General features: G+C 40.5%; 1 protein-coding gene across 1 annotated transcript in view; it reads right to left on the bottom strand.

Moving 5' to 3' along the window:
* CLTC (clathrin heavy chain) overlaps positions 1-20,229 on the bottom strand; it is a 69,158-nt gene extending 48,929 nt beyond the window's left edge. Inside the window, 1 exon segment of the mRNA XM_047757383.1 lies at positions 19,922-20,229. Within this exon segment, the coding sequence (XP_047613339.1) occupies positions 19,922-19,963 (42 nt within the window). The 5' untranslated portion in view covers positions 19,964-20,229.
* Between the last annotated feature and the right edge of the window lie 3,404 nt (positions 20,230-23,633).

The following is a 23,633-nucleotide window of genomic DNA, read 5'->3' as shown; positions in this document are numbered from 1 at the left end:
CTCCCGTGGCATATGGAGGTTCCCAGGCTAGGGGTCGAATTGGAGCTGTAGCCACCGGCCTAAGCCAGAGCCACAGCAACGCGGGATCTGAGCCGCATCTGCAACCTACACCACAGCTCACGGCAACGCCAGATCGTTAACCCACTGAGCAAGGGCAGGGATCGAACCCGCAACCTCATGGTTCCTAGTCGGATTCATTAACCACTGCGCCACGACGGGAACTCCTTAAATTCTTTTTTTAAACTCTCTTGCTAGTACTGCTTAACTATAACCAGGCCAGGATATCATAAGATAAAACATAAGATTAGGAGACAACATTTTACTTTCATGTCCCTCTTACACCTCAATGACTGCAGGCACAACAAATTATAAAGTGTAGTTACAGTAACTTAGTCATTGAATACCAGGGCAAGGAGACAAGCAATTGTCTAACTATTAAACACAGAAATAAAGTAGTAGATTAACTAGTTTTACAAGCTCTAGTATATGGTGCAGCGCAAGAAAAGTACACAAGCCATGAGATATGTAACTTATAAATAAGCTTGGTTATAACAAAACTTGATGAATTATCAATTTTCATTTCTTTCTAACTTTTATCTTCGTGGATTAAGTGATCCTTGGAGTTCCCGCCGTGGTGCAGCAGACACGAATCCGACTAGGAACCAGGAGGGTGCATGTTTGATTTCTGGCCTCGCTCAGTGGGTTCAGGATCCAGCGTTGCCATGAGCTGTGGTGTAGGTGGCAGACACAGCTTGGATCTGGCATTGCTGTGGCTGTGGTGTAGGCCGGCAGCTGCAGCTCCAATTAGACTCCTAGTGTGATAACCTCCATATGCCGCAGGTGCAGCCCTAAAGAGCAAAAAAAAAAAGTGATGATCAACAACATATGAAGGGACAGTGTGAGGGCTTCAGCGAAGCCTTGTACAAACCAAGTTGTTCGTTTGATTTCATGGAAGGTGGATGCATCTGTTTTTCTGAGTAAATCAGTCCTCAGACGCTTAAGTTTAACTGATAGTTAACTTTCCAACAATTAAAAAAAAAAATCCAAAAGATCCTAGAACCCCTGAATTAGATTCGAAAACACAACAAATTATCTTCTAAATGGCTCTGTAAAATAAGAATTCTAGCTTTCCCAGGAGTTCCTGTTGAGGCGCAGTGGAAATGAATCCAACTAATATCCATGAGGACGCAGGTTCGATACCTGGCCTTGCTCGGTGGGTTAAGGATCTGGCGTTGCTGTGAGCTGTGGTGTAGGTCACAGACTCAGCTTGGATTCCAAGCTGCTGTGGTGTAGGCCAGCAGCTATAGCTCTGATTTGACCTCTAGCCTAGGAACTTCCACATGCAATGGGTACAGCTCTAAAAAAGCCCCCCCCCCCAAAAAAAGAATTCTATGTTTCTCAAGCATTCACATAAGGCAACTGAGTATGAACCATCACAGCTTAAATGCCTAAATTGTCTGAGAAAGTAAAAATATATAGTGCTAGCCAAACAGCAAAATTTAAAGTAAAACAAGGATGCAAGCCACAAACAGTACTAACTGAACCCACTAATGATTTTAATAGATTCCTTTTTACCCCTCTACGTAAGAGTCAGGTACAAGACAAGAGAAGAAAACACTGCTAGAAACAACAGTAACGAGGAGTAAAAAGGTAAATCAAAAAACCTATGTTTCTTATTCCATTTATCTCCAGATAAATGCAGCAAGAAAAGCATGTGGTCAAAAGTTAACACTGACCTTCAGCCTCAAGGCTGTTTATTTGCTGAAAGGAAAATTTTGGTTCAAAATGGGTGGAGTTCCTTGCATTCCTCACAATCTACGTAATCCTTATTTTTTTCTCATTAACACATTCTACCAAGAGCTATTACACACATATATTTTTAATCTTCTCTAATAAGAATGTACTAGTACTATTCAAAATACACCATGTGACTGGGGAGTCAGGGGGTGCACTGGGGGTTTGGGATGGAAATGCTGTAAAATTGGGTTGCGATGATCACTATACAACTACAAATGTAATAAACTCAGTGAGTAATAAAAAAATAAGACAGCTTTAAAAAAAAATACACCATGTGAAGTAGTCTATACCCTTTATTTAAAAAACAAAGTTAAGTAAGAGGTAGGTGGCCACCTCTTACCAGTCTACACATTTAAACATTTTAAGAAGCATACTTAATTAATGCCCATTTACACAGCTAAATAGGAAACTCCTCCTTCCTAAAAAGCCTCTTTCAGTTGATAGGATAAGTGATAGAACTTCAAGTGACCTATTAGTATCAGTTAACAGAAAGTTACATTTACTTCCTGCTCTTCAAATATGGTAAGAATTTTTCCTTATAGGTGATACTTTTCAGCAAGAATGCCCAAAACACTCACAAATTCTTCCATATTTTCCTATAATATATTCATCAAAAGAGAAACATCCCGGAGTTCCCGTCGTGGCGCAGTGGTTAACGAATCCGACTAGGAACCATGAGGTTGCGGGTTCGATCCCTGCCCTTGCTCAGTGGGTTAACGATCTGGCGTTGCCGTGAGCTGTGGTGTAGGTTGCAGACGCGGCTCGGATCCCGCGTTGCTGTGGCTCTGGCGTAGGCTGGCAGCTACAGCTCCGATTAGACCCCTAGCCTGGGAACCTCCATATGCCGCAGGAGCAGCCCAAGAAATAGCAAAAAGACAAAAAAAAAAAAAAGAGAGAAACATCCCAAAACACAATTATAGGACAGGTCACCATTATTAATGACAATTCCAGCTTAGGTGCACTCTTAAGATAGGATCACACAACAGGAGTTCCCATTGTGGATCAGTATAACAAACCTGCCTAGTTGTAACCATGAAGATGCAGGTTTGATCTCTGGCCTCACTCAGTGGTTGATGATCTGGTACTGCCATGAACTGTGTATGTTGCAAACACAGTTCGGATCCTGCTGCTGTGGCTGTGGTGTAGGTTTGACCCCTAGCATGGGAACTTCCATGTGCCGCAGGTGTGGTCCTAAAAAGCAAAAAAAAAAAACAAAAACAAAAAACAGGGTTGCATAAAGGGTTATCATACTAGATAAGCATGTCTAATAATATTCATATAGATTAGAACTTTACAACATAAAGTTTTAAAAGTTTCATTTTCAAAACAGCACATACTAACCATAAAATATTCCTATTATAAAGGTCTGATGGTATATGAGCTACCTACCACAGAAACTGAATTAAAGACTGTGGAACAAACCCGCTAATAAGTTCAGAGAACATATAAGCATCTCCAAACTTGCAGATATTTTCAGAAAATACAAAATAATATACAAATTCTGGCCACATTTTTATCCTCTCAATTGACAAAATGTCGATACTGTTGAAGCTGGGGATATTCTATTTTGGGATATACCTGGAAGTCAGATTCCACAAAGTAAGTACAACCATCCATCCCTCAGTATCTGTAGAGGACTGGTTCCAGAACCACCCCCAGACACCAAAAATCAAAAATTCACGGATGCTGTAAAGTGCTTTATATAGATGGGAAACCACCAATACGGAGGAGAGAGCTGAATATAAACAGATTTCCTGTTAATTGGCACACCCAAAACTCTGGAATGCCCTGGAATTACATTTCACAAATGATACAAAAATGTTTCCTCTTCCATCTCCTCCCCTTTTCACCCCTAATTCTCAGATTAACATGATTAAGAAAAAAAGACACTGGGGGTTCCCATCGTGGGGCAGCAGAAACGAATCCAACTAGGAACCATAAGGTTGCGGTTCAATCCCGGGCCTCACTCAATGGATTAAGGATCTGGTGTTAGCGTGAGATGTGGTGCAGGTCACAGATACGGTTTGGATCTGGCGTTGCTGTGGCCATGGCTGTGGCCGGCAGCTAAGCTCCAATTAGACCCCTAGCCTGGGAACCTCCACATGTGGCAGGTGCAGCCCTAAAAAGACCAAAAAAATAAAAAAGCAAAGAAAAAGACACTGCATTCTTACTTTTGTAGTGAGAAATGGTATTTCAGAGTCCCCATAATCTAGAGAACACAGAAGGTTCTTCATTCAAGGAAACAATTACCATACAAATGTATAACTGATTATAAACCACAAGTGCTACCCAGAATTAGTTCTGTGGATTCCTCATAAGAGCCCAAATGTCTGGATTTAAGTCCTAGTTTTGCCATGTAAGTGATCAGGGGCAAATCAAATTATCTCTGTATATCCATCTCATCTAAACATCTGAGACAACAGTACACATCTCACAATTGTGAAGATTTAATGTGAAAGTGCTCTTAGAACATTACCTGACACAGTAAAGCCTCAATACATTCGACTAGTACATATAATGTACTGGTACTTAGGCCAGCTCAAGGGTAACTTCTTTTGGTATTTGCATTTTATTATCTGCTTGATTCAGCTGTCCTAGAAGTTGGCTGAAACGCTGGGTGTGAATTTCTTTGGACTACTGATAAAAGATTACTGGTGTCTGGGTGCTCAACTTAACTTAGTTAAGACACTGAATTTGTTTTTTTCTTTCAAGAAAAAAAATTAGTCTTTAAAACTTCCAATTCTGCTCTTTAATTTGCCTAACTAAAGTTAGGTAGAGAGAGTTCCCATTATGGTGCTTCAGAAACAAAACTGACTAGTATCCATGAGGACACATGTTGGATCCCTGGCCTGGCTCAGTGGGTTAAGGATCTGTGTTGCTGTGAGCTGTAGTTCGAAGATGCGGCTCAGATCTCACGTGGCTGAGGCCCAGGCCGGCAGCTGCAGCTCTGATTCGACCCCTAGCCTGGGAACTTCCATATGCATCAAGTGTGGCCCTGAAAAAAACAACAACAAAAAAACGCCTCTTCCATCTCTGCTTTTCAATACGCCTAAAGCTGTAGAGGTCAGAATATTCTTCCACCGGACAACATCCCTTTACTCTACATATACTGTTAATCATTTTTCAGGAAAATTATGGATTAAAAAGATCTACAAAACCCAGGAGTCCATACTAATATAAATAAAAAAGAAAAAGTTGTTCCTTGTAGAAGAAAGCTAACTTGAAACTGATAAAAGACTGATGGAATTTTTTAAACGTCAGTATGTTGCAATCAATACAGTAATTGATTTGGGCAAAAATCATCAATGGATAACTAAAATTAATGGATGAAATTCTGAAGAGTAACAGATATTTACAGCTCAAAATATCTCCTCACAGGATATTTATTACAAAGGGAAACATTTATAGTGAAGAAACCTGCTAGACACAACCAGCAATGAGTCAAAATGATAGCATGTGCTTCCTGATGAGTCTCACTGCAAAGAACACATCACTCCTTTAGTATTCCTGCCAAGAGTATACAACCTGAATCTGATCATGATGATATATCAGATAAACCCAAATTGAGGAAAATGCCACAAAATCAATGATCTATACTCTTCAAAAATACCTACATCTTGAAATATAGAGTTCCATATTAAAGAAACCTAGAGACAGGACAACACAATGTTCCTGATCCTGAATTTTCTTTTGATATAAAGAATATTACTGGGAGAGTTCCCATTGTGGCTCAGTGGTTAATGAATCCGACTAGAAACCACGAGGTTGCGGGTTCGATCCCTGCCCTTGCTCAGTGGGTTAAGGATCTAGCGTTGCCATGAGCTGTGGTGTAGGTCGCAGATGCAGCTCGGATCCCATGTTGCTGTGGCTCTGGAGTAGGCCGGCGGCTGCAGCTCTGATTAGACCCCTTGCCTGGGAACCTCCATATGCCGCAGGTGCCGCCCTAGAAAAGGCAAAAAAAAAAAAAAGAATATTACTGGAACAACTGATGAAATCTGAATAAAGCCTGAGATTAGATAACAATATTCTGTCAAAGTCATTTTCTTTTTTTTTTTAATTTTTATTTTATTTTATTTTTGTCTGGAAACCTCCACATGCCATGGGTGTGGCCCTAAAAAAGCAAAAAAAAAAAAAAAAAACAACTACCCAGAATAATCCTCATTCTTATAGGTTACAAAATCTGAAAATCAAATTGGAATTCTAAGGATTAGACTTTTATCAGGCAATTTAGCTGGCAGGAAGGAAGAATACAATTTCAAAAGGTGAAGAGGAATATCAAGCCATTCAAAGAGTGACATCACTTCAGAACTAGAGTCTATGCTCCATAAAAGAGCTGTACAATGTCTGTCCAATCAGAACTGAGAGGTCTGAGACACTGGCCAATATGGCAGCCAGTGGTCACATGCAGCTCTTTAATCTTGCTCAGGAAATAATAAGTTAAATTCAGTTCCTCAGTTCTTTCAAGTACACAACTGTCACATGTGACTACTGTATTGGAAGGCACAGAATAAAGAACATTTTCATCACTGCACAGTTCTACTGGAGAGCATTATTTTCAGAAGTTGCTCTTGGGAGTCCAACTAGGAGAAGGGGGAAACTTCTTTAACATTAAACTCTGCCAAATATGAAGGACAGTTGGCAAAGAGACACATTCATCTTATATAAGGATTTAGGAAAAGTAGAAAAAATTATAACTTTCAGGTTTCAGAATCCAGATATCTGCAGGATGCTGAGGGAAAAAATCTACAAAGTTCAATGCTAGCACAGGGAAGAAAGAGCCCAAGGAAAAGCCACCACAGTCTGGGGCCCTCTTTCCCTTCAAGAATCATTTCAAGAATCACAAGAAATTCAAGCAGCAAAGCCCAGGTTATAACAGACTGAGAAGGACTGAGAATGTGCATGTATAATCAGATATAATTTCTTCAGAGAACATGAAAAAAGAAAGGCGCATCTCTGTGCTTGGTAAACTACCACTGCCTCAATTTCGAAGATGCTCATCAGTATCATAAAGCTTTTGGGGGAGTTCCCATCATGGCTCAGTGGTTAACGAATCCGACTAGGAACCATGACGATGAGGGTTCCATCCCTGGCATCGCTCAGTGGGTTAAGGATCCAGCGTTGCCATGAGCTGTGGTGTAGGGTGGCAGCTACAGCTCCTATTAGACCCCTAGCCTGGGAACCTCCATATGCTGCGGTGTGGCTCTAAAAAGACCAAAAAAAAAAAAAAAAGCTCTTGAGGAAAGAGTATACAACTGTAAGATAAATCCCCGAATGCAAAAATGTTAACTGGGAAAGAGATTTATTAAAATCCAAGAAATATAGTAAAAAAAAAAAAAGTTTAATGTCAGCAATATTAGATTCAGAAATCTAAATTAATGATCATCAGTTTTTAACACTTTAAGCTTTGTTTTTCCTGTCTAGGTTTTCAAACTATACTTGATTTGACTGTAAAAGTGGCAAACAGGGAAGCAAGGCATGCCTAGGTGCTACATAAAAAGTATAAGTGATTTAACATACATCACTTAGAAAAGTGTGGGGGGCACATAAGCACTCTATTTTAGGGATTTCTATCCTTTTTAGTTATTTTGCTCTAGGACTATGGCATCATGGGAAACTATTCTAAAACAGACTGGCTCAGAGTTCCCATCGTGGCGCAGTGGTTAACGAATCCAACTAGGAACCATGAGGTTGTGGGTTCGATCCCTGGCCTTGCTCAGTGGGTTGGGGATCCGGCGTTGCCCTGAGCTGTGGTGTAGGTTGCAGACGCAGCTCGGATCCCGAGTTGCTGTGGCTCTGGCGTAGGTTAGTGGCCACAGCTCCGATGAGACCCCTAGCCTGGGAACCTCCATATGCCACGGGAGTGGCCCTAGAAAAGGCAAAAAGACAAAAAAATAAAATAAAATAAAACAGACTTGCTCTGATGTAATGCTACTAACATTATGTAGTCAACCTAAGGAGGGCCAATTTGCTTTGTTCAAAATTCTTGTGTTACTAAAGCACGGAAAACCTTCATGTATCAAGGTATCAGAAAACACTGATGGTGAGTCAGTGCCCTATTAGAATATATCTCAGTGATCAAACTATGAAAATATTGTTAAAGGAACTGGACATACTATTTCTATATTTAATCCAATAGTATACATATATTAAAAAGGGTAGAAAATTCTAGCATAAGACAATTCAACCAAGTAAAACCACACTACTTTTTCAATGCCCAGTTCTTTGAGACTAGCTAAAGATGACACTCTCCATCAGCACGTCTGTCTCAGCAATCAGTCACAACTATGTCTATACCTTCAAATATCACATAATTAAAAGAGTAATAAGCTTGCTTTGAGCCTACTAATTTCAACTAGCAGTCCTTACATTTGACCAGATCAGAGAACTACTGGAAAAAGGCTTTTTATAAGCACACCCGGAGACTGTGCTTCCTAATGAATGACTGGTAAACTCAGAAGAGAACTCATTTACCAGCTGAATCAGCCGAAAACCAAAATACATAAAATTTGTGTTTATGACAGCATTATTAAGGATTATGTTTCACAATCCATGCTTGGCTTTACACTTTCCGGTTCCTTCCTCTTTGTTTCATTTGAATAGTTAGGATGTAAAGGAAGCACACACAACCACCATATTTCAGATAAGGCGATTTTGAATACGCTCTAAGTATAGCCCTACTTCAGTTATCTTCTCTGTAAATGAATCGCGTATTTTGACTTAGGTGTCACTACTACAAAGTTATGAAGTCATCAATTTTAGAGACCTGCTGATACTTGAATGTCAATATAGATATTTTTAAGTGCTGTAAGATCTGGTTAACTTCCTAGACCAAAGATTTCACTCGGCATAATTTCCTTTAAAAGTTCCAAAACATCCTCTACCTTCATTAGTATTAATCACAGTGAAAAAAAATGCTGATAGTAGTAATGTCATTGAACCCTTCCAGGAAACTAGCAGATTGTCAAATAAAAACCGCAGTTGCTGTCTTCTGCAGGAAATAAATAAAAATGCTGAAAATGCAGCATTCCTTTAATTCTGTCATCAACAATGCACCAGCCATTTTTTTTCTATGTGCTCCACACATTTTAAGCAACAAATAAAAATGCCTTAAAGGCCCTCACTGACCCCACACTTAAACATATAGATTTGTTTCTACTCCATGTTAGTCCTTGAGGCAATCATTCGTAGAAGAATTTTTTACTCTGGTCACTTACCCCAAATTGTTAATACATTCAGGAAGGAACCACAGTTGGAGACAGGAACAAGAAGACTATTAGCTTTGGTAACTATCAGGAGACTCAAAGACAGAATTTTTCCTACTTGTAGCCACCTACTAAATGGAAAACTAAAAACCTTTAAACCTGACTCATTCTTAAAAATAATAATCCAATAAATAGATGAAATCTCGCATATCAATTCTGACCTAACTGCAGGGAAATTTTTCTATCCCAAATTTTGCAGATAAATATGACTCCCCAAGGTTATGCCTTTTCCTGTATAAATGCCATTTGGCTGGTACAAAACAAGTGAATGCTCTCAAAGCTATGATTGGTTACAGCTAGGGGGTACAGATAGTGTCTCAGAAGAAACGGATATGAATCTAAGTAGAACACACAACTTAATGGAGGGCAGGGCTATAAAGATTAGGAGCAAACACACAGAAGTAAAACCCCCACAAAAGTGTACTCATTTTCCCAAGCAGACTATTCCGTCATCCAAAAAAGTCTTTGACAATTGTTGGAGAGAATGTGGAGGTATTGGAATCTCATAAATTGCTGGTGGGGATATAAAATGGTGCAGCTCCTGTGAAAAAGTTGGACAGTCTCTCAAAAACTTAAAATATGGGGGGGAGTTCCCGTCGTGGCGCAGTGGTTAACGAATCCAACTAGGAACCATGAGGTTGCGGGTTCGGTCCCTGCCCTTGCTCAGTGGGTTGAGGATCCGGCGTTGCCGTGAGCCGTGGTGTAAGTTGCAGACGCGGCTCGGATCCTGCGTTGCTGTGGCTCTGGCATAGGCTGGCGGCCACAGCTCCGATTCGACCCCTAGCCTGGGAACCTCCATATGCCGCGGGAGCGGTCCAAAAAATAGCAAAAAGACAAAAACACACACACACACACAAAAAAAAAACTTAAAATATGGGTTTACCATATGACTCAGCCATTCCATTCCTTGCTATATATCCAAAAGAACTAAAAACGGGTATTCAAACAGAAACATTTAAGATTAACATTCAAAGTACCACTATTCACAACGGCCAACATGTGGAAGCAATCCATATGTTCATCAATCAATGAAAGGACAAGAAAACCATGGTATACCCATTCGATGGAGTATTACTTAGCCATAAGGGAGTGAAGTACTAATACATATTACAACATGGATAAGCCTCAAACAGTATGCCTAATGAAGGAAGTTAAGGCACAAAAGGTCATGTACTATGTATGATTCCAGTTATAGGAATAGATAAATTCAGAGCAGGAAAGCACATTGGTGGTTACCAGGGGATAGGAGGAAGAAGACTGCTTAATAGATCACGATTTCCTTTTGGAATAATGAAGTATTTTGGAACCAGACACAGGGGATGGTCACAAAACATTGTGAATGTACTAAATACCACTAAAGTCTTCAACTTAAAATGGTTAATTTTAAGTTATATCAATTTTATCTAAATTTTAAAAGGCTTTTGGTCCCATTAAACAATGAACTCTTAGGATATGCCTAATATATAATTCAAGTAGTCACCTGACTTAGTTTATACAGAAATTTAAAATGACAAAATAAGGAGTTTCCATCGAGGCTCAGCAGAAATGAATCTGACTAGTATCCAGGAGGAGGCAGGCTCAATCCCTGGCCTGGCTCAGCGGGCTAAGGATCTGGTGTTGTCGTGAGCTGTGGTGCAGGTCACAGACGTGACTCGGATCCCAAGTTGCTATGGCTGTGGTATAGCCCAGCAGCTGCAGCTCTGATCAGAGCCCCCTAGCCTGGGAACCTCCATATGCTGCAGGTGCGGCCCTGAAAAAAAAAAAAAAAAATTATAAAATAACTTGGAAATGTTCTTCTACTCAACATTTCAGAAACCATTTTAAACTCTTCATATGCATTTTTCACATCAGTGTTTTCATTAGCAGTGCTAAGTCATCTCCATTTCATCAAAGTGCCTTTTAAATATCTACTATGGTGCAATCATGGGACTTTTATAACATGCCTCAAATTTCTATTTGTGTATTGGGAGAGCTGTTTTTATACTTGTTTTTAGATTACAATATCCAGGAACATATCCCTAATGACAGATTGTTGAGTGATATTTAAAATGTTTGCAGGAGTTCCCGTTGTGGCGCAGTGGTTAACGAATCCGACTAGGAACCATGAGGTTGCGGGTTCGGTCCCTGCCCTTGCTCAGTGGGTTAACGATCTGGCGTTGCCGTGAGCTGTGGTGTAGGTTGCAGACGCAGCTCGGATCCCACGTTGCTGTGGCTCTGGCGTAGGCCGGTGGCTACAGCTCCGATTCAACCCCTGGGAACCTCCATATGCCGAGGGAGCGGCCCAAGAAATAGCAACAACAACAACAACAACAAAAAATAAAAATAAAAAAAAATAAAATGTTTGCTTACAACATCCAACAGTTACAACTGTAAGGCCATATAAGCAGAAATATCATTAGATGTGTTAAATTTCCCTCTTACCAATCCAGCTAATTTCAAGTTCATGGCAGCCTTCACTGAACAGTACTGAAGTACTCAATTCAAACAGAAGTAACTGTGAAAGGACTCAGTAATACGGAGGGTAAGACTTTTAATATAAGGAAATTCTTTCCTGAGGAGTATTTCATGGTAAAAAAGGGAAAGAAACCTGCCTTAGATTTGCATAGTTCAAAAGGAAAGAATGTGGACTATTGTAGAGTCAGCAAAGAGATGGATTTTGTAAACCATGTTCTCCCTACAGATTTCCCCCCCTAATTATTAATCCTCAAATAATGAGATCTACCCAGTCAGTTGTTTGCTAAGCTGAGCATATGTAGATAGTCTTTGGCTCTGCTCTATAGCCACTTTGGTTGTTTTTTAAGCCCTCTTTCTCAGAGAAGCAGCTGGTCAGAAATGGAAGAAAGCAACTCTCAATCCAATTCCTATTTTTTATTTACTATGATCCCCAGTTTCAATAGATGGGGGTCATTAAAACTGCAACCCCCAGGATCCCTATTTCTTCCCTTCCCTGCTCCAAAAATGGACTGGATGTAGAAATTGAGAAGGAGACAGTCTGGTGTTAAGAGATCTTAGCTTTCGTAATAACTGGGTAGATGAGCATTTTTTTCCTTTAGCACCCCATATATGTTCAACTCAACTGGATAAAGAGAGACTCTGCTCCAGCACAGGTGCTAAGGACTAATATGTGAGTGTCTGTGTCGGCTAAGTATTATGACATAAATAGAAACGTATTGCAGACTAACTTTACAACTGCCAGAAAGAATTATTTTAATTATTTAATAAATGAAGTTGAGAAAAGCTAAAAAGACAGACTTCATCTTAAACATTGGAGACATTTTCCGTAACAGTACACTGTAGAATTTAAATTTTTCGACATGACAAAATAGTTTTAATGGACCCAGTTCTTACTGTTTCAAAAATAAGCTTTAAAATCTCCTTTACTTCAGAACTCAAAGAAAAGTCCTTATTTACCCAGTGATTCAGAACAGGAAGTACTAATATTACTGGAAGCTCTGCCTCCAAAGCACAGTCCTACAAATTTGTAACCATTTCCCCCTCTATGGTTATGCTACGCAAATGGAGCAAGCATGTTTCACTCCCCCTGAGTCTGCCCTGAGTTCTATGCAAGTTTTATAGCAATATAACACAAAAACATGAATAACATAGTAAAATAAAAGCAGAAGCTTTCTGCTTTCACAAGTGGTTTCAGACTGGAACACATTCACTCCCTTTTCATTAAGGAAAAGTCTAAGACAAATTTGAGATGTTCAGCCTTATGACAGGGATAGAGATAATCTAATCTTTAGTTATTACAAGTTAACCTGATCCCATTCTGAACAATTTTCCAGTGGAAACTTGGGTAAACCCTTTTTAAAATACCCCCCTAAATAATCATTTAAGGCATAGAAAATCAGATGTTTGTTTACTAGCCCCTACTTTTTTCATCATATAAAAACTACTGACCTAAGAACAACCACTAGCAGAATGAATACATCAAAGAACATCACAACATACATACAAACTATAGAGATCATTCACCAAATGCGGCAATGTGCCACACTAAGAGCAAATACTAAAGTCTAACCACCAACTCAACTAGCTGTGTGACTCTGCGAGTTAACTGCTATGAACTTCAGTTTCCCCAACTGCAAAATAAGGCTAACTCCACCTACCTGGGGGATGTTATCACCAATCAAAAGAGACCATGGACATAAAACAGAGTTCTTGGCACACAGTAGGTGCTCAAATCACTATAATGGCCAATGTATTTTGATCTTGTAGATTTCAGGATAATTAAGATTTGATGAGTAGTTATTCCCTCTAAACAAGGACAAACTATCTTAAATTATGTCCTTCATAACACAAAAGAGACATAAAAGTCCAAGTCTGGCCAGATGGTTTTTGCATAATACATTCAGATCCAAGCCTCCTGTCATCCTTTGAGTTAAGAGCATTAGTCTCAGGCACTTGGCCGAGAAGCATGGAAAAAAAAAAAAAAGATACCTAGAGCTGTTAACTTTACTATGGCTTACTATTTGATTTTATAAAGTAGCTTTAGCATGGCATATATGTAAATCAATTTTAAAACACAGCCTCATTCTGGGAATTCCTGCTGTGGCACAGAGGGTTAAGAATCTGAATGCAGTGGCTTGGGTGGTTGTGGAGCCTCGGGTTCAATCCCCTAGTCCAGCGCGGTGAGATAAAGCACACTGCCACAGCTGATTCAGTCCCTGGCCTGGGAACTTCCACATGCAACAGGTGCAGCCATAAAAAATTCTTCTTTACAAAAAAAAAAAAAAAAAAAAGCCTCATTCTGGAGTCTGGAGTTCCTGTTGTGTGACACAATCAGATTGGTAGCATCTCTAGAGCACCAGAACACAGGTTCAATCCCCAGCCCAGCACGGTGGGTTAAAGGATCTTGCATTGCCACAGCTGCAGCTTGAATCTGAGCCCTGGCCCTGGCACTCCATATGCAGCAGTGTGCTCAAAATATGGGGGAAAAAAAAAAAAAGCCTCATTCTATATAAACAACTAAAATATCAGCCATGAACGCATTTCCTATCAAGTGAGAACATTCATTTCAGCACTACCACATTTTAGAAGGACACATAATCAACACATCAAAGGTCTGACTGGCATTCCAGTTGGCCTTTCAGATGTGGTTTATTAGGATTCTCAAACATATCAAACCAAAGAACACTAAAGATGTGCTAATGGCACATGTGATCACTCATGTGATATAATCAAAGATTAGTTTAAAAATTTCTTTCTTTGGGGTAATTTCAGAGCAAAATCAATTCTGTCATACGAATATCTGTATGAAATCCTGCACAATCTCAAACATTCATTAACATCCATGGTTACAATTATGTGTGGCCAGCCTTTGCCAACTAACCAATGAAAGCATAAATGCAAGCTGTGGTCCTGTTCACCACTTTGTCCCCTAGTCTAACATAATGGCTTATATAAAACATTCAAATCTCAGGTGAGTACCAAATATTTATAAACCATAAAAATTTAGGTCTTAGGTTTACACATTTTAAGTAAAATGTGTCACTGATTGAGAGATACCAATAAAATGTACTAGACAGTGGTTAACGAATCCAACTAGGAACCATGAGGTTGCGGGTTCAATCCCTGGCCTCACTCAGTCGATTAAGGATCTGGCGTTGCCGTGAGCTGTGGTGTAGGTCACAGACGTGGCTTGGATCCTGCGTTGCTGTGGCTGTGGCATAGGCCGGTGGCTGCAGCTCTGATTAGGTTCCCTAACCTGGGAACCTCCATATGCCATGGGAGCGGTCCCAGAAAAGGCAAAAAGACCAAAAAAAAAAAAAAAAGTACTAGACAAAAATTATATAGCTAACAATTAATATCCCTTAAGTGCTACAGAGTACTTTCACATACATAATCGTAGACCTTCATGATAACTTTGTGAGGCAGTATGCCTGTTTTACAAAGGAGCAAGAGGTTACTCTTAACCTGCATTCTCCAATACTGTAGCCACATTTCACAAGCCACATGTGGTTCTGAGCACTTGAAATGTGGTTACTGTGACTAAATTTTCATTTTTAAATTCATTAAAATTAAGTGGTAATTCATCATTGATTCAATTATAAAAGTATTCAATTATAAAAGTATGTTTGGAACAACCTATACATGCAAATCTGTTTTTCCAACTGTAAATTTCATGAAAGCTAAATACAGGTCAAATATACCCAATGAAAATAGGGTTTGGAGTTCCTGCTGCGGCACAGTGGGTTACAGGATCTGCTGTTCTGATCTGATCCTTGGCATGAAAGCTCCATATGCCACAAGGAGGCCAAAAAGAGGAAAAAAAAAAAAGGGAAAACAGGGTTTGAACTGAGATGTGCCCTAAGATTTTGAAAATTCAGCACCCCAATGAGGAATATAAAATATCTCATCTGGAGTTCCCGTCGTGGCGCAGTGGTTAACGAATCCGACTAGGAACCATGAGGTTGCGGGTTCGGTCCCTGGCCTTGCTCAGTGGGTTGACAATCCGGTGTTGCCGTGAGCTGTGGTGTAGGTTGCAGACGCGGCTCGGATCCCCGCGTTGCTGTGGCTCTGGCGTAGGCCGGTGGCTACAGCTCCGATTCAACCCCTAGCCTGGGAACCTCCATATGCCGCGGGAGCGGCCCAAGAAATAGCAACAACAACAACAACAACAACAACAATTACAACAACAACAAAAGACAAAAAAAAAAAATCTCATCTGAGGAGTTCCCATCGTGGCTCAGCAGAAACGAATCCGACTAGTATCCAGGAGGACGAAGGTTCAATCCCTGGCCTCGCTCAGTGGGCTAAAGATCCGGCGTTGCCGTGAGCTGTGGTGTAGGTTGCAGACGTGGCTCGGATCTGGTGTTGGCTTTGGCTATGGCTGTGGCGTAGGCCAGTGGCTACAGCTCCAATTCGACCCCTAGCCTGGGAACCTCCATATGCCAGGGTGAGGCCCTAAAAAGACAAAAAAGGAAAAAAAAAATCTCATCTGAAAATTTTATACTGATTACATGTTGAAATTACAACTTTTGGGGCATACAAAGTTAAAACCTGTAGTTTTTTTTTCTTAACTTTTAATATAGCCATTGGAAAGAGTAAAAAATAGAAATGTTGCTCATATTTTTCTACTGGATGGGACTGGTCTCTACAACCTCCAAGCCCCTGACCTGTCTACTATACCACATCATTAATCACACTGTAAACCAGTGAAAAGTCACTTCTCAGGCCAAAACTCAACAGAAAAAAAAAAGAAAAAGAAAAAGAAAAAGGCACACTAGGATACAGTATAACTTCTCCTAAGGCCAAGAGGAGAAAATTTTTTCTTTTGTATTTAGTGTCAGAAGACCCAGGTTCAAATCCCATTCTGACAATGTTCCCTTGGGCACTAGTTTGAGTCTCACTTTCTCCAGCTGTTTAAGAATGATGTCTGGGGGATTAGGTGAAGACTTGGAAGCACCCAGCCACATTCACATGACACAATAGACTCTCACAAGAAAAGAAGTCTGCTGCTCCTGCCATTCACTAGTCATTGTTCACCACTTCCCAAAAGAGACAATATTCAACTAGCACAATGTTCTAAACATATAAATACGGGTAGCCAGATAAATCTTCACTCTTACAAAGCACGTGAGTATGGCTGTAATAATGCAGTCCAATGTCATAGTCAATAGACTCAGGTAGCTATTTACATTAATTAAAAAGAAATAAAAGTAAAAAAACTTAGTCCTTCAGTCACACTAGTCACATTTCAAGTTTTCAATATGAGTACGTAGCTAGGATAAATTTTCATCATGGAAAAAGTTCTATTGAATAGTAATTCTCAAAAAGCAAAAGCCACACAGTAACAGTGATAGAAAAACATCTTGTTAAATATAATTCAAATACCATGTCAACTATCATCAGGTTAAGGTTCCTGAAATCATGTATTGCAATAAACACCAAAATGAAAACGACTGTGATTCTACACAGAGTTCCATGTCTTAAATTATTTCCTAAACAGAGTGAAAAGAAGTACATTCACTTGAATTAGCCACACCCCTTTAGGCTGAGTAAACTGACCATTAGGAAAATTCTGAAAAATCTGATACATCTTAATTTAGAAGCTATTCCTAGAGTAGATTGCAGCATAATTCCAGGCAGTACATCTCTTCCAGATAGTACAGTTAAGCATACAACATATCCCAGTAATATTTAGCATTGTTTTCTCTCTGCAAATCAAAATAACCATAGCAAGGACCCCTACCATTGAATTCACAACACAGTCCACGTCTGTATTTACAAGTCAAAGGGAAAATCACAGGGTGGGGAGATTTTTAATTGCAGACTCAAGAAACCTGGGAATACAGCAGAATGTATCAATCGGCATAAAAATACTTGAACCAAAAAATGAGAATTGCAGGCAACATTATACATAGCCTAAGATTTTTTTTCAGAATCTGCCATTCTAGCAAAATCTTGCTCAACAGGCATTCATCTGTTCACTGCCATTAGCGTAAACATCCCCAAAAAGAAAAAACTTTCACAACTATTTAATAGTCACTTGATTCAGTTCTGAACCTTGATGGATGCTTTATCTGGCCGACAGTTCACCTTGCGAAGCTTTCACAGGCTAACTCTACACTCAAATTCCTCAATTCCAATTTCCAATTTTTATCCTAAGTGTTTCAGAAAGTATTCTGCTCCTAGCAAACTGGCAGGCAGTCAGAAGTCAAAGACCTAAGATGCCAATTAAAATAATCCTTATTAATTTTTATAAAAGGAAGAGACACTAATGAGAAGTCAGGCGTTATCCTGGAAGAGGTTGGTGATTAGGGCCCTGTGCAATTAATCATTATCAGCTGGAGTATACAGTCACCTTAGCATGCTTAAGCATGGCATATATATTGCTCAAAAAAATGACTAAATTCTTCAAATACATTTGCGAGGTTACTTTATATTCTTCAAATTATTTGAGAAGGAAATGGCTTCACTTAAGTATTTGCAAAAACACTGAACCACTTAGAAATCAGACCCGTATTAAATCTGTCTTCAATTAGTGACAAGGTTGGAGTTCCATCTTTGGGATTATTCAACAATCTTGTCTCCTCTTTAACAAAAATGAAAAACTATTGTTCAAAACACCACTAGTCAAGAAATAAGGTTTACTAGTGGGTGGGCTATACCTCTGCTTTGTAATACAAACAATTGTAACTGCTTTTTTTCCTGTATGATTTTACAAACTTTTGTCTGCAGGAAGATTACAGTCCAGAAGCACTTTAGTCTGAGGACAAGGCTGTGTTTTCCCCTCAAACATTACTTTCCTAACCCCTGACAATCACTTACACCCCCGCCTTAAGAGAAGAAACCACAGCAACTAAAATTTGGATTGAGCATTAACAACTTCTGTATCCATTTTTCCACATAATGTTTTTTAACCTTTTGTAAAATAGTGTTCTACTACATCTGATAACCAAAGATAGCTGAATAAAGTGTATTCCTTAACTCATTTTTTGAGGAGACTATTATATTTCAAGACTTAAAGGAAAAGAAGTCTTGGTGATGCAAGTGTTACCTGTAAAAAAATTATGTTGGTAGTCAGAATATTAAGCCTTTTTATTAACAGTAATCCTTTATGTATAACAATGGCAAGTAGAAAATAAAATAGCCTTCAATAGTAAAGTGTCCAAAAGGTCACTAGTATTAGTGTCATGTCATTCCACTGGTACCTCTTTTGTAATAATAACATTACAAAATTAGCCCTTCAAATGACTAAACTGAGGCAGGCCTCTTTAAGGAAGTAACTGGAAAGAAAGCCTATTTTATGGATAAATTATTTCAGCCAAAGTAGAACCAGGAAAATTGGAAGCTCAAAAGAGACTTAATTCAGTCAAGCCCTCCAACGATCACCTGCCTGGGCCCGCCACGGGCATGTTGCCAGATAAGACAGTCTGTTGCCTACAGGATAATGCACCATGGGGAAGAACTCTAGAAGCTACTAAAGGAAGCCAAAGGCAGACCAAATAACCTTGCATATCTCCGGGCAGGTGTGCTCTATCTCCAGGGCTCATTCAATTCCATGCAATCCTGAGGGAGATACTCAGGGCAAGCCAACTACCTGCTGGACCAGCAGACCCCAAGATAACCTCTGGACAACTCTTTTTCTCCCTTCTAGAAGCAAAGAGGGAATAAAAGCCACACCATTCCCAGACAAATCAAAAAAGGGGGGAAAAGCCGAGTTCTCCAAGAAAACTTGATCCCACACACTCTGCGACTGACACCGCCCTGAGAAATATGTTCCCCCATTCTATCCTCCTTTTCCTTCAGTGACCTTCTCTGTTCCTACAGCCTCAGGGAAGGCGAGAGACATGCCACCGCCGTCCCCCCCCCCCACCCCAGGGAAGGTGCCTTTCCTGTTGAGAGCCGCAGAGGGAGGAAGAAAAAAGGCTGCTCCTCCCCAACCCACCCGCGCCACAACTCCTGGGTGCAGACACGAAGGGGAAATGGTAAGAGAGAGAGCAATGGGAGGTGACAGTCCTGCGCTGGCCTAGGGGATAAGAATTCTTGCTCTACAAGAAACGCGGGAGAACCCTTCCCCCGCCCCCAACCTACCCAAATGAATGAACTGGATAAAACCGGGGGGTGGAAAGGTTAGCATGCGCAGTTCTTGTCATCCAGGAAGCGAAGATGAAAAAGCCTTCAAATCCAGGCCTGGCCTCGCGCCCCTATGTACCCAGACTCGCGTCCTTTCCATCCAAGCCCCACATCATTTAACCCTTTAAGCTTTCCAAATAGTGCCCCCATCCTCCATCTACCCCAGGAACCGATTACCACCCCCCCCAGTCTACCCTTTTTGCTTGGGCTCAGACTCCAACTTCTTCCTTCTTACCGCCCTCTCTACATAGCCTTCACCAGCCAGGGCCCCACCGCACCTGAAGATGCTCCTGAAAACGAATTGGCAGAATCTGGGCCATGGCGCTGTCGGGGGGTATGGTCTCCTCCTGTCACTGGGGCTGCGGGGCAGTGGCTGCCCAGGCTCTCCAAGGGAGAGGAGGAGAAGGGGGAGGGGGAAGGCTGGGCTCGGCAGGATAGTCTCCGGGGACGCAGGAAACTGGCAGGCAGACGAAAGAGCTCAGGTCGGGGGCGGAGGCTCCAGGGTCCGGGAGAGCCGCAATGGCGGAACCGGGCGCAGCGCAGACTCCGGAAACGGCTGAGCCCTGCGGAGGGATCCTGGCGACAGAACTCCGCCCAAGTTGCCTCACCCCCTCCGCCTTATGTACCCCTCCACGGAGCGCCGCGGTGCAGCGGAGGCGCAGGAATTTGGGGCGCAGTGCGCTAAAAGCCTCACTTACTGCTACGACACGGTGGTAAATAGAGGACTCGAAGGGACTACTTTTTTAGCCTCATCACTTTCTCCGGCCGCCTGCTTTCCCTCCCCCCTCCCCTTTTTTTTGCATTTTGCCACATCATGCGACTAGGGGCGACTAACGTCATTTCCGTGGGCGCTTTAGGTCCCACCCACGTACTTCCGGATGCACGTGATGCTGGTCGGGAAAGGTCGGCTGCTTACTGCTAGAATGCAGCGCGAGTTTTAGGGAAGTGCGGCGTCTCCTGGGAATGAGGTGGCTGTTGGGCCGCCTTGAGGAACGGCGGTGCTGGTCCCTTCCCCTGTGGGCCTTGCCTATTTAAACCGAGTCCCCTTACGAAGAAGACGTGGCGTGGGCAGATGGGCCCAGCCTCCCGCCCTCTCCGTGACTCAGGGAAACCGCCTCCCTGCAGAGCGCTCCTGGCAGCCGGCTGCGGCGCTCCTCCCCCGCCTAGTTTCATGTGGTGGGTGGTTTGTTACTTCCCAGGGAGGAGGGTATGAAATGGGGTTTAAAAACCCTCTCTGCACTTGTGCACGCCCTTCTGCTGTTTGCAAAAGCTGACGCTTGGGTTCTAACTAGAACTAGTAGTCTCTTCGGATATTAAACAGTTGGTTCACAGGACAGTGAAGGCCATTTATGAGTATTCAAGCTGGCCTTGTGATAGCCTTTCTTAACGTTTCTGCGGACATTTTGGCGGACGTGTATATGGGTCTAGCTTCGTAATCGTGTTGAAGAATTGTAGTGTCATGAATACACTTAAGAATTGGACTAAAATTGTAGTAGGAGGGTTTTTTTAAAGTCATGTCTAGTAATTAACGAGCCTCAAAGATTTCTTAAAGATAGTATGTAAAAACCTCGGTGTGGTTAATGTACACGCTTGGAGAAAGGGATTAACTATTACTAGTGTATTTCCCTGGGATCACCTGAACACTGTAAATTAGCAGTTTGGGAATGCAAGAGCTTCAAAGGGGGAGCACCGCGTCTTCTAACAGCATTAAGGTATCTAAGGTATTCATTATCGATTAATAAACTTCCCAGTACTTTATTGCTAAAGTATAAGCTGTAATATTGCATAATAGCACAAATACAATAAAGGATAAGTGAATTTTGTACTTTTCATCTTGTAAGAGATGTGATTGTTTTTCCAGAAAGATCTTGAAAAATTTAAGTACACATTAATTAGTGTCCTTTTCAGTTAAATATAAAACCCTATTAGGTATACAATAATTTTGTGTGTTAAGCAGTTTTGCTTAAAGAAATTTGCTTAATCATTTAAATTGCTTTAAATGTTTTTCCCAAAGTATATCTCACATACTGAGGATGAGAGAAGAATCTTTGGCCGGTAAGGCAGCAGACTGTTCTGCAAAGAAAAGCTTTGCCACCATGTCGTCAGAGTGACTATTTATGCTTGGCAAAATTTCATTGTGTTTTGTTAAGCCACATACTTGAAGATGTTTTGTATTCTGCAACATTTGAAATGACTTTCTGATACCAGTTTAGTAGTAGCTGCTTTGAATCTTTTTTGGAAGTAGACAAATTCTAAAATATCTAAAAGTGTTTTATTACAGTAAAAGCAATAGTTTAATCAAGTTACATTTCCAGTTTCAGAATCTGGAATACAAGAGCTATGTCGTGAACCAATTACCAAAATTTTTATTAATAACTGGAATACAAGAGCTATGTCATGAACCAGTTACCAAAATTTTTATTAATTTTTATTGTTTTTAATAATAATAATAACTTGCATTTTCAAACAGACCTGTAATGTTAAATAAATTTAGAATTCCCCAAAGTAATTGATTTTAGCTTGAGTATTTAGTGTGGAATAGCTAAGCAAAAGTGCACTGAGATTCTGTTAAAGTGACTGCTGTGTCATCACACACAGAAATCTAATAAATGCATTGTTTTCAGAAATCATTTAGAGAGAAGAAAAATAGATTTAATATGCCCGCTCGTTTCGAATACTGTGTCCTTCAAGACGATAAATCAAAAGGTTTTCAAAAGAAAAAGTGGTCCAAATCAAAAACATTAAATAAAAAACAAAACCCAAACCTATTACTTTTAAAGATCAATAGTTTTGGCTGAGGTAATGAGAGTTTTTTATGTCAGTATACTGTTCTTGCTAATGGTATAGAGTCAGGACAAAGGTTGTCAATCCTTAATTTAGAAGCCACAAAGGCTGAGTCACTGTTAACAGTTACCTGAGCAGTTACTGAATGGCTTTGTTTTCAGGCACTACCTTAAGTTAGAGAAGATAGAAAAAACCCAGCATTTGTTTTCTGATGCATTAGGTTAACTATGACAGTCTTTAATAAGACTATTGCTATAAATGTATTATCATCCCAGCTTTTGGTTTCAGAAAATGTTTTAGTAAGGTAACCATGTTAATAAGATAAATGGTCAAATTCTTTGAAGATATTTTTTGCAGGATATTCAATAGTAGGTCCTTTTTCTGAGTCACAGCAGGTGCTATTAGCAAAAATGGCATTGCTTATCTGCTATTTTGAGGCATACCAGTTTGTCAAAACCTATACAAGAAAACCTTATTGTGTCTCTAATTTTATTTTTTATGCCAGGAACTATGCTACATATATGGTGTGTGTATATATATATCTTCCAGTGGGAATGACACATCAGAAAAACTTTTCACTGCAGGATTTCTCTGAAATTTTTCGTCTTTAAGCAACTCAGGATTTAAGGCCCCTGCCTTTTAACTTGACCTTTTAAAAACAGCATGAGGTTTAGAGGATTAAATTGCAGGTATCCTTAACATTGCCAGCTTTGCCTTTCTCTGAGAGTTCTTCAAAGTGGCATACCCAAATCACGAGAAGAATTATTTTGAAGAGGCATTGCAGGAGGAAAGTGTGATTCTTACATTGGTTCCAGTTAATGAGGAAATTGTTGAAGACCATCAAATGGAACCAGGTGTTTCTTCAACTTCAGAAGTCAAGGTGGAGCTGCTGAGTACAAATGAAGTTCATCCTCCTGAAACCAATGAATAGTTCAAAGCTTGCCCCACATCTTGTCATAAAACAGTTTATCTTTTGCCAACCATTTTGCCTCCAATTAATAAAGTGAGTCAGGGAGTTCCTGTTGTGGCTCAGTGGTAACAAACCCAACTAGTATCCATAAGGATGCAGGTTCCATCCCTGGCCTCACTCAGTGGGTTAAGGATCTGGCAATACCAGATTGCTGTGGCTGTGGGGTGGACTGGCAGATGCAGCTCCAATTCGATCCCTAGCCTGGGAACTTCTGGGTGCCTCAGGTGTGGCCCTAA

This window comes from Phacochoerus africanus, chromosome 14 (assembly GCF_016906955.1).
Source record: "Phacochoerus africanus isolate WHEZ1 chromosome 14, ROS_Pafr_v1, whole genome shotgun sequence".
NCBI lineage: Eukaryota > Metazoa > Chordata > Mammalia > Artiodactyla > Suidae > Phacochoerus > Phacochoerus africanus.
The sequence above is the reverse complement of the archived record's forward strand: the minus strand, read 5'-3'. Positions and strand labels throughout refer to the sequence as shown.